This window comes from Dermochelys coriacea, chromosome 11, assembly GCF_009764565.3.
Source record: "Dermochelys coriacea isolate rDerCor1 chromosome 11, rDerCor1.pri.v4, whole genome shotgun sequence".
NCBI classification, from domain to species: Eukaryota; Metazoa; Chordata; order Testudines; family Dermochelyidae; genus Dermochelys; species Dermochelys coriacea.
In genome coordinates this window covers 11,277,713-11,289,876 of record NC_050078.2, presented here as the reverse complement: position 1 = coordinate 11,289,876, position 12,164 = coordinate 11,277,713, and the positions used below count along the sequence as shown (strand labels likewise).

The 12,164-nt window shown below is 44.5% G+C and overlaps 1 protein-coding gene across 1 annotated transcript in view; it reads left to right on the top strand.

The window, feature by feature from the left end:
- Positions 1-12,164, top strand: part of ADCY5 (adenylate cyclase 5) — a 358,907-nt gene that overhangs the window by 214,904 nt on the left and 131,839 nt on the right. Inside the window, exon 3 of the mRNA XM_043504850.1 lies at positions 2,853-2,974. Within this exon, the coding sequence (XP_043360785.1) occupies positions 2,853-2,974 (122 nt within the window). The remainder of the gene's footprint in view (positions 1-2,852; positions 2,975-12,164) is intronic.

The following is a 12,164-nucleotide window of genomic DNA, read 5'->3' as shown; positions in this document are numbered from 1 at the left end:
TCCATGTAGGATTTAGCAGCTTCTGCACATCTGAGGGTGTCCATTACAATTATTATCTGAGAGGCAACAGTGTGTTCAACAATATGCCTCGGCAATTCCATGAAATATATGAAATATATTGTGCTTTTGTGCTCATGACATACATTAGTGTCAGAAGCGCAAGTATAACTGATGTGCAAATAACGAAAGTTCCTTATTTTGATATTCAAGCACCCGGGCACAGATGATGCAGACCTCTTTTATCATGTATTTTCAAGGACCACAGTACCTTGTCTCAGCTGTGCCTGTTTTGAGCTGTGCCTGATAGTGATCCCTCATGCATTTTGTTCCATATTGTTAGTACACATGAAGGGATTGGAAATGGGAATCAAGCCCTGACAATGTACATTAAAGGACAAGTAAATACAGTGCAACACTATGGATTGTAAATATTTCTCTAGTGAGTGCATTGCATATATTATCAACAAGTTTGCTCTCTTACAGTTCTCGCAGAGTTTGTTATGCTGTACTTGGACACAAGTAAATAGGCAACAGTAGGACATAAATATGAATTAAAAACCAGAATTGTATAATGGAATGAACTATTGAAAAGAGGGGTTTTTAATGGTGATGTGAGCAATTAGTACAAGAGCATTGACCCCTCTGAGTCATGATTGCAGATTGATCCGTGGAGTTCTGTGTTGTTAGAGATTAATGAGCTGTTGAATAAGGTTATGGACCTTCATTTAGACTAGATTATGATTGTGTGGTTGGTGAAGGGGAGAGTTGCTTTCCTCCATGCTATGTAGCCGCAATTGTCATGCAGGAAAAAGAGATGGTAAGGATGGGTACAGTGTATAAATCTTTGTGATTCTACACTGTTGCCAGAACATGTTGCCTCTTGCCTACTGATTAGAATACATTTGAGTTGGACCAATAAAATAGATGTCCATATTTTAATCTGCCTTTTTCTCGTAGAAAAAATACTTAAACTAAAAGAATTTTGAGGGGAAATGAGAAAAGAAAAGGCAAATAAAGGATTTAGGCAAAACTGTATTGTATCTGGTCTAACTCCAACAACACACACAAAACACTGCCATGCATACACATGACATTCTGCAACTTCTGCATAAAAATTACTACCAGATTTAGGCCGATTACAAGCTACATAGATGGCCAAGTCACAGAGGCTTTTCTCTGATATTTAGGAAAAGTTGTCCCATTCCCATTAGTTGTAATGTGACACAATAACTCACTTTCTTAAGGTACAAAACTAGATAGTGAACACCATACAAAGTAATTTTATGAAAGCTACACTGAGCCCAAGTTAATCTTTAAAACACACAAATATTACCAATAAACAAGGATGCACCTTAGTTGCTCAGGATGAGGGTAGAGAGATGTGGATTGTAGGTGATGGAAGGTAGGTAATGGAGGTAATGTCACTGTATGTAAGCATGTTTACTGTGCCTTATGCAATTGGGCCCTGATCCTAATTGTGGTTTTTAGGTGCTACTGTAAAACTACCCTGACGAGTCACCTGCACCTGGATCTTCACCCCACTGAGCCCCCACCATCTGGACCCCCCACTGAGCCCCCCTCACCCAGAACCCCTGCTGAGCTCTATCCCCCCCCCCACACTGAGCCCCAACCACCTTCACCTGGACCCCACTGAAGAGTCCCATTACCATTGCACCCAGAAGCTCCAACAAGCCCCTGAGCATCCAGATCCCCCCCCCACATACCTGGATCCCCCACTGAACCACCCGCACCCAGATTGCCCCACACAGAACCCTCTCAACCCACATCTGGATCCCCCCACACTAAGCGCCTACACACTTGGATCCTGCCTGCCCACACCTGGTGCACCTGGCACGGAGGGACAAGGCACTGGGGTGCTTCTGGGGCAGCCCAGTCCTTGAGCTGCATCAGGGTTGGGTGCAGCCTCACTGCTGAGTCTACGTCCCAGAGCGGGGGAGCTGCACAGTGATCTCCCACCTTTTGTGCAGCCAGTGGCCTGTGCTCCCCAGTGCCCTGCTAGAGCCTCCACATTTATGTGACAAATACAATTTTACAGAATTTTTAATGGGGGGGGCAGAATTTTTAATTTTTTGGAGCAGAATGCCCTCAGGAGTGTGTATTGTACAGTTAGGCCAAATTCTCCTGCCAGTTGTATTGGTGCAACCCTTCCCTGCCACGGAGACCCCATATTGCTTGTAGTGAGGAACGCTGCCTTTGAGAGTTAGATTATGCTCTGCCTGTACAGGTTAGTGAAGTAAAATGGGACTCTTAAATGGATTTCAGGGAAATTGGGAAATCAGTCCTGTAGCCTTATGCCCAAGGGAGAACCCTGTAATGATGCATGGCTTATATAACGAGACTTCCAAGTCTACATTTTACATCAGGCTTTGTCACTCTTGCTACCTGTGAATGCGTTCAGCTAGTAATACTGGTCTTTAAAGAGCCCCTCAGTACTTTGCAGTGACTGCTGGTCTATATAATGAAGTCCTGCTGCTTTGGAGCCCCCTACTGGAATGCAAACTTGTGTACGATACAGACTCAGGCACTGAGGCAGCTGCCTCCATATGGCTCCTTCATCTGGAAGAATCTGCAGCTGTGGATAGCAGATACAGTAGATCTGTCATAAAGGCTAATTTATTTTCCTTTGATATTGTGTTCTTATTTTTCTGAATGGGACAGGACCCCCGGTGCCTTGATGGCAGAACCGGTTGCTGCATTTATGGAGACCATTCCTCTTGCTTTTGCTCATCAGTCACTGAACTGATGGCTTCGTTTCTCTCAGATAAGAAACAACGTGTGTTTGTTAACTGGGAAGCAGGTGTTTTAATTGGTTCATCTGTCTGACTCAACAGGAGCGGCTCCTGCTCTCTGTACTTCCTCGTCACGTTGCCATGGAGATGAAAGCCGACATTAATGCCAAACAGGAGGATATGATGTTTCATAAGATCTACATCCAGAAGCACGACAATGTCAGGTAAGAACTGCTGACTGAATCCCAGCTGGCAAGGAAAGTGGGGGGGCTTACTGAGCCCCACATTTTAGTTACAGAGAATTAAAGTAGCAGGTGGCAGGGACACACAATCCAAAATAAACAACAGCTAGAAAATTGAATTAAAAAGCAGCGCCAACAAACAGTGAGTTTGTGTGTGGGATGAGATGGCAGTATCCTCTGTATCTGCAACATCTTCCTTTCAGGAAGTAGTTTCTACGATATCCCTCTTCCAAGAACTTTTCCTGGGATCCCACTTTTTAGAAAGGTGCTGGGGAGTCCCATGTTGTTTGGTTGCTTGTTTAATTATCGAGTAAACCATCCTAGTTACCTCAACTTGCACTCCTTTCTTACTTGCAACACCTGGGTGAAAAAAGAACTGCAGAATCAAACTGCTCTTAAAATGACTTGAATATTTATCACTAAACAATGAGCTTTGTAATCAGTGAGAACCAACTCCTAGCAGCTACTCCGGTAACAGACAGTGCACCAGTGTTCCACAGCTCTCTGGTCTGGCCCTTTACAGAAAATCCCACAAGAAACAGACACTGAATCTATGGCAAGCAGTGCACAATCAAATACAATGTTTGTATTGCTGAGCCCAGTCTTGCAAGTTTCTAAGCACCGTCACTCCCATTGATTTCAAGGGGTTCTTCATCACATCATGTGTTTGGGCTTTTTGTGAGCATTGGGAGATACAGGGGCAGCTGGGCTAGCGAGAGAGGACTGGTTGGCATCAATTCATGTGTTTGGGAGAACAGAGAGGGGACGAGAAGAAATATTAATTTATCTTGACATTAAAGGAGCAAAATCTGATGCCCACAGGATGTTGATGAATAATGTAATTTTGATGTGACTTATCTCTGCTGCAGTAGTAAACCTTTGTGGGGTTATTTTGGCCTTCATTGAGCCAGACTCTGAAGTGGTTTGGTAGCTCTCCTCCAGCCATGGCACTAGATAAACTAGGGAAGAAAGGTTTCAGAGTAGCAGCCGTGGGTGCCACAAGTACTCCTTTTCTTTAGGGAAGAAAGCTTTTCCTTCCCTCTCATCAGTGCCCCACAGGGTAGATTATATCTGTTACTCAAATGAGACAGTTTTTCTCAACAACTTGTGTGACGTGCTTTACTACCCTGATTTGTGTTTGGTATCCAACACAATTTATAACCTGATATTTGGTAACCAACAAATACAATTAAATAGGTTTACTGTGTCTCTACTTTATGTACTATCCTTCTGTGATTAGTAATTTATTATTATTTGTGTTAACATGGCACCTGGCAGCCCCTAGTCGTTGTGCTAGGTTCGGTACAAATACAGAACACAGAGGCAGTCCCTGCCCCAAAGAACTTGTAGTCCCATTCTTTGATTCGAGGCAGTAAAACACATTTAATCTATTCAGACTTGTCAAAGCAGTTGAAAGCAACGGCAATCTGATGTGTCTGTAGCTGTAAAAAAGCATAACAGGTGACTAGAAAATGGCAACAAATGGCAGTGTTATGGAATATTCATGTGGAAAGCCCAATGAAATCAGTGGGAGACTTTCCATTGAATGTAATGGGCTTAGATCAGGCCTCTGTTTTTGATTGTAACCTGGACATATCAAATGGTCTGGTAACTCTGATATCCGTGCATGGGTAGGATGTAAGACAAAAATTTAATCAGCTATAACCTTTAATGATGTAAAAGTAAATTATACAGCTTTGAAATTAATGCAGATTTTTATGGTAACTGGTTTAGTGATTTTAAATCAGAGGCAGTATATTACATCAAAACAGTACTTGTAACATCATGAGCTACTGCATTCTTTATGACAGGTTTCATTTTTTCCTATTCAATTTGTTTGGGAAAAGTTTGTAACTTCAGCGTGATCGGATGGTGGTCACAATTTCTCTTGAAGAAAAATGATTTCTTCTCCGTACCTAAAAGTTGGCTTGATATTTGAATAGCATGTGACTAGTTGTACTAGAGCAGTGGTTCTCAAACTTTTGTACTGTTGACCCCTTTCACATAGCAAGCCTCTGAGTGCGACTCCCCCTTATAAATTAAAAACACTTTTTTTATATATTTAATACCATTATAAATGCTGGAGGCAAAGCAGGGTTTGGGTGGAAGCTGACAACTCACGACCCTCCCTGTAATAACCTTGCGACCCTCTAAGGGGTCCCAACCCCCAGTTTGAGAACTCCTGTACTAGAGGAAGCAATACAGGACAACCACATATCATCATATTGGGTAGTATTGAACCAGCTTTATGTGATGTTGCAATTCCTGGATTTGGAATAGAGGACATGCAAATAAAATCATCTTTAATAATAATAGTTCTCTCTTCAACTCTAAAATCTGATTAGAATTTTTCAGATAAGTCATACTTAATATGATGACTTCTTCAGCTGAGGAGGTGTAATAGCTTATTTCAAATGAGATGAGACAATAACAGATTCAAAGGAGATATTTGCTAATCCTTGAGTAAGAGGTGCTATAAGAGATATGCACCACCTTAACATCCAACCAGGAATTGGATCCAAAGCAGAGGTCACCCTCAATCCATGTATCAATGTCTTTGATATGAAATGCAGGAACCTTATTAGAGTTTCTTGAGGGTCACTCAAGCAACAAGTTAACAAAGCTAGAAACAGAAAATAGCTGACTTAATATACAGTTTGCTCTTAGTGATTTGAAACTTGTACAAGAAGTAATTACAGAAGTTATTGCAGCTGCTATTAGAGGGGTTTAGAAGATTGTTCCATTTTTTTCCTGATTGTTTTCTTCCCTCTTTGGTCTATGTATTATGAAGAAGGGTCTCAAGGCAATTCTTCCCCCATGCAAAATGAGCCCCCCTCAGTTCAGATAGGGTATTGTGGTATTTGATCTTGCAAGTCTTACTTTAAATTCTCTGTCAATGCCGCATCAAAACCCAATGTGTATCAGCTACAAATTATTCAGATTATCCTACAGTGCCTCCATGGATTTCTGTAATATTCCATTTAACCCTTATCTTGCGGGCATTTGAGACAGCGGGACATGTTTAGTTCCCAAGGCTCAGAGACACTTATTTGATCATGCTGAATGTCATGCTGCTTCAATGTTCTGTCCTCCTGTCTCGAATGCCCGCAAGATAAGGGTTAGACTAAATGGAATATTACAGAAATCCATGGAGGCACTGTAGGATAATCTGAATAATTTGTAGCTGATACACATTGGGTTTTGATGCAGCATTGACAGATAAAGAATTTAAAGTAAGACTTGCAAGATCAGAGTCACAAACCAATAAACGAGAATCTAAAAGTTGTTTAAGATGCCAGGTTATATACATGAATCAACAATTTTAAAGGGGGAGTTTGAGCTGAAAGAGAACAATTGATAGTCAAATGTGACCTCAAGTTGATGACCAATAGCGGGAGAGAAATAGTAACAGAGATGACAAAATCCAGTGAAGAAACCATTGGTATAAACAGACAAAACCTTTTATTATGTTTTTAACCAAGGTTGCTGAGTAACATTAAAGGTGAAACATGCATACCAAAGAACATTACAATCCTAAAAAAACCCACAGTCCAAGGCATATGAAAACACAAAATCATCACAGATAAAGTCTGCAGAGAACACAAAGATTGGGGGAGTAGTGAATAATGAAGAGGACAGGTCACTGACACAGTCGTCTGGATTTCTTGGTAAGCTGGACACAAGCAAACAATATGTATTTTAACAAGGCCAAATACAAATGTAAACATCTTAGAATGAAGAGTATAGGCCATATTTACAGAATTGGAGACTCTATCCTGGGAAACAGTGAGTCTGAAAAAGATATGGGGGCCCTGGTGGATAATCAGCTGAACATGATGAGCTCTCTGTGCGACATTGTGGCGATCCTTGGATGCATAAACAAAAGAATCTTGAGGAGTGGAGAGTTTATTTTACCTCTCTAGCTGGCACTGGTGCAACTGCTGCTGAAATACCGTGTCCAAGAAAGATGTTGACAAATTGGAGAGAATTCAGAGAAGAACCAGGAGAAAGATTAAAGGCCTGTAAAACATAGTTTGTAGTGATAGACTTAAGGAGCTCAATTTATTTAAGTGATGAAGAGATGGTTAAGGGGTAAGTCTATAAGTATCTCCATGGGGAACCTTGTTTGATAATGGGCTCTTCACTTTGACAGAAGATAAAGGTAAAACAAGATTCAATGGCTGGAAGTTGAAGCTACACAAATTCAGACTGGAAATAAGGTTGCAAATGTTTAACAGTGAGGGGAATTAACCCCTGGAACAATTTATCAAGAGTTGTAGTGGATTCTCCAGTACTGGCAAGTTTAGCATCAAGATGGGATGTTTTTTTCTAAGCGGTGGTCTACACTAGGCGTTGAGGTCGAATTTAGCAGCGTTAAATCGATGTAACCCTGCACCCGTCCACATGACGAAGCCCTTTTTTTCGACTTAAAGGGCTCTTAAAATCGATTTCCTTACTCCACCCCTGACAAGGGGATTAGTGCTGAAATCGGTTTTGCTGGGTCGAATTTGGGATACTGTGGATGCAATTAGAGGGTATTGGCCTCCGGGAGCTATCCCAGAGTGCTCCATTGTGACCGCTCTGGACAGCACTCTCAACTCAGATGCACTGACCAGGTAGACAGGAAAAGGCCCGTGAACTTTTGAATTTCAATTTCCTGTTTGGCCAGTGTGGTAAGCTGCAGGTGACCATGCAGAGCTCATCAGCAGAGGTGACCATGATGGAGTCCAAAATTGCAAAAGAGCTCCAGCATGGACCGAACGGGAGGTATGGGATCTGATCGCTGTATGGGGAGAAGAATCCGTGCTATCAGAACTACGTTCCAGTTTTCGAAATGCCAAAACATTTGTGAAAATCTCCCAGGGCATGAAGGACAGAGGCGATAACAGGGACCCGAAGCAGTGCCGCGTGAAACTTGAGGAGCTGAGGCAAGCCTACCAGAAAATCAGAGAGGCCAACGGCTGCTCCGGGTCAGAGCCCCAAACATGCTGCTTCTATGATGAGCTGCATGCCATTTTAAGGGGTTCAGCCACCAGTACCCGAGCCGTGTTGTTTGACTCCTTCAATGGAGATGGAGGCAACACGGAAGCAGGTTTTGGGGACGAGGAAGACGATGATGAGGAGGCTGTAGATAGTTCACAGCAAACAAGCGGAGAAACCGGTTTTCCCGACAGCCAGGAACTGTTTCTCACCCTGGACCTGGAGCCAGTACCCCCGAAACCCACCCAATGCTGCCTCCCAGACCCACCAGGAGGAGAAGGGACCTCTGGTGAGTGTACCTTTTAAAACACTATACAAGGTTTAAAAGCCATCATGTTTAATGATTAATTTGCCGTGGCATTCGTGGCTCTCCTGGATATACTCCCAAAGCCTTTGCAAAAGGTTTCTGGGGAGGGCAGCCTTATTCCATCCACCATGGTAGAACACTTTACCACTCCAGGCCAGTAGCACATACTCGGGAATCATTGTAGAACAAAGCATTGCAGTGTATGTTTGCTGGCGTTCAAACCACATCCATTCTTTATCTCTCTGTGTTATCCTCAGGAGAGTGATATCATTCATGGTCACCTGGTTGAAATAGGGTGCTTTTCTTAAGGGGACATTCAGAGGTGCCCGTTCCTGCTGGGCTGTTTGCCTATGGCTGAACAGAAATGTTCCCCGCTGTTAGCCACGCGGTGGGGGGAGGCAAAATACAACCTTGTAACAAAAGCACATGTGCTATGTATGTAATGTTAACAGCAAGATTTACCGTGAAAGAGTGTACCTATTGTTCTATAAAATATGTCTTTTCAAATACCACTGTCCCTTTTTTTTTTCTCCACCAGCTGCATGTGTTTCAAGGATCACAGGATCTTCTCCTTCCCAGAGGCTAGCGAAGATTAGAAGGTGAAAAAAATGCACTCGCTATGAAATGTTCTCTGAGCTCATGCTGTCCTCCCACACTGACAGAGCACAGATGAATGCATGGAGGCAGACAATGTCAGAGTGCAGGAAAGCACAAAATGACCGGGAGGAGAGGTGGCGGGCTAAAGAGAGTAAGTGGCGGGCTGAAGAGAGGGCTGAAGCAGAAAGGTGGCGGCAGCGTGATGAGAGGAGGCAGGATTCAATGCTGAGGCTGCTGGAGGATCAAACTAATATGCTCCAGCGTATGGTTGAGCTGCAGGAAAGGCAGCAGGAGCACAGACCGCCGCTACAGCCCCTGTGTAACCAACCGCCCTCCTCCCCTAGTTCCATAGCCTCCTCACCCAGATGCCCAAGAATGCAGTGGGGGGGCCTCTGGCCACTCAGCCACTCCACCCCAGAGGATTGCCCAAGTAACAGAAGGCTGGCATTCAATAAGTTTTAAACTTTTACAGTGCTGTGTGGCCTTGTCCTTCTCTGCTCCACCACCCCTCCTGGGCTACCTTGGTAATTATCCCCCTGTTTGTGTGATGAATTAATAAAGAATGCATGAATTTGAAGCAACAATGACTTTATTGCCTCTGCAAGCGGTGATCGAAGGGAGGTGGGGATGGTGGTTAGCTTACAGTTTTCAAACTGGTTTTCAAAGCTTCTCTAATGTGCACTGAACCTTCCTGTGCTCTTCTAACTGCCTTGGTGTCTGACTGTGCGTAACCAGCAGCCAGGCGATTTGCCTCAACCTCCCACCCCACCATAAACGTCTCCCCCTTACTCACAGATATTATGGAGCGCACAGCAAGCAGTAATAACAGTGGGAATATTGGTTTCGCTGAGGTCTAACTGAGTCAGTAAACTGCGCCAGCTTGCTTTTAAACATCCAAATGCACATTCTACCACCATTCTGCACTTGCTCAGCCTGTAGTTGAACAGCTCCTGACTATTCTCCAGGCTGCCTATGTATGGCTTCATGAGCCATGGCATTAAGGGGTAGGCTGGGTCCCCAAGGATAACTATAGGCATTTCTACATCCCCAACGATTATTTTCTGGTCTGGGAAGAAAGTCCCTTCCTGCAGCTTTTGAAACAGACCAGAGTTCCTGAAGATACGGGCGTCATGTACCTTTCCTGGCCATCCCACGTTGATGTTGGTGAAACGTCCCTTGTGATCCACCAGTGCTTGTAGCACTATTGAAAAGTACCTCTTGTGGTTTATGTACTCGCTGGCTTGGTGCTCCAGTGCCAAGATAGGGATATGGGTTCCGTCTATTGCCCCACCACAGTTAGGGAATCCCATTGCAGCAAGGACATCTACTATGACCTGCACATTTCCCAGGGTCACTACCCTTGATATCAGCAGATCTTTGATTGTGTTGGCTACTTGCATCACAGCAGCCCCCTCAGTAGATTTGCCCACTCCAAATTGATTACCGACTGACCGGTAGCTGTCTGGCATTGCAAGCTTCCACAGGGCTATTGCCACTCGCTTCTCAACTGTGAGGGCTGCTCTCATCTTGGTATTCTTGAGCCTCGGGGCAGGGGAAAGCAAGTCACAAAGTTCCATGAAAGTGCCCTTACGCATGCGAAAGTTTTGCAGCCACTGGGAATCGTCCCAGACCTGCAACACTATGCAGTCCCACCAGTCTGTGCTTGTTTCCCGAGCCCAGAATCGGCGTTCCACCGCATGAACCTGCCCCATTAGCACCATGATGCCCACATTGCCAGGGCACGTGCTTTGAGAGAAGTCTGTGTCCATGTCCTCATCTCTCTCGTCACCGCGCTGATGTCGCCTACTCGCCTGGTTTCGCATTGCCAGGTTCTGGTGCTGCATATACTGCTGGATAATGCGTGTGGTGTTTAATGTGCTCCTAATTGCCAAAGTGATCTGAGCGGGCTCCATGCTTGCCATGGTGTGGCGTCTGCACAGAAAAAAGGCGCGAAACGACTGTCTGCTGTCGCCCTGATGGAGGGAGGGGCGACTGACAACATGGCTTACAGAGTTGGCTTACAGGGAATTAAAATCAACAAAGGGAGTGGCTTTGCGAGAAACTGAATGGCCGCCTCAAGGATAGAACTCAAAACCTCAAGGATAGAACTCAAAACTGGGTTTAGCAGGCCATTGATTTCACAGAGGGAGGGAGGGAGGAGAAAATGAATACAAAACAAAACTGGTCTATTTCTTGTTTTGAGCCACTTCATCTATCTTTATACATCTTGCTGGCAGCAGACTGTGCAGTACAACCGCTAGCCATTGTCACCTCCGGGGTGCTCGGCAGAAGACGGTGCAGTATGACTGCTGGCCATCATCTCCTGCTGGCTGCAGATTAAAAGACAGTGCACTGCCAGTAGGACTCAATCGCCATGAGACGAAACAATGGAAATGACCGGGCTGAGTCACTCCCATGTTTGCCCAGGTGCCCGGTTAAAAGAGCACCCAGAACTACGTCGACGACGGGTACCAGTCATACTGCACTGTCTGCTGCCAAAAGGCAATAAACTGCTGCTGTGTAGCAATGCAGTACCACGTCCGCCAGCACCCAGGAGACATACGGTGACGGTTAGCTGAGCGGGCTCCATGCTTGCCGTGGTATGGCGTCTGCACAGGTAACTCAAGAAAAAAAGGCGCAAAACGATTGTCTGCCCTTGCTTTCAAGGAGGGAGAGAGGGAGGGAACGGGGGCCTGATGATATGTACCCAGAACCACCCGCGACAATGTTTTAGCCCCATCAGGCACTGGGATTTCTACCCAGAATTCAAATGGGCGGTGGAGACTGCAGGAACTGTGGGATAGCTACCCACAGTGCAAAGCTCCGGAAGTCGACTGTTGCCTCGGTACTGTGGACACAGTCCGCTGACTACATGCACTTAGAGCATTTGTGTGGGGACACACACACTCGACTGTGTAAAAATGCTTTCTACAAAACTGACTTCTATAAATTCAACCTAATTTCGTAGTGTAGACATACCCTAAAACAGCTGCTCTAGTTCAAACAGGAATTATTTCCGGGAAGTTCTGTGGTCTGTGTTGTGCAGGAGTTAAGGCTAGATGATAATCACAGTGGTCTTCCTGGCCTTAGACTCTAGGAAGCATATTGAAGTATAGAAATGGACAAATATAGACAAGTTGATAAATAGTCAAATATCCTAACAGCTTGATCCTTTAAATAGATATACATATGTAAAAATATAACAGGCACATTCCAAAGATATCCTTCACTTTGCCCCTCTCGTTGAGTCCACAGAGTAAATTCCTGAAAGGTACTGAGTTGAAGGCA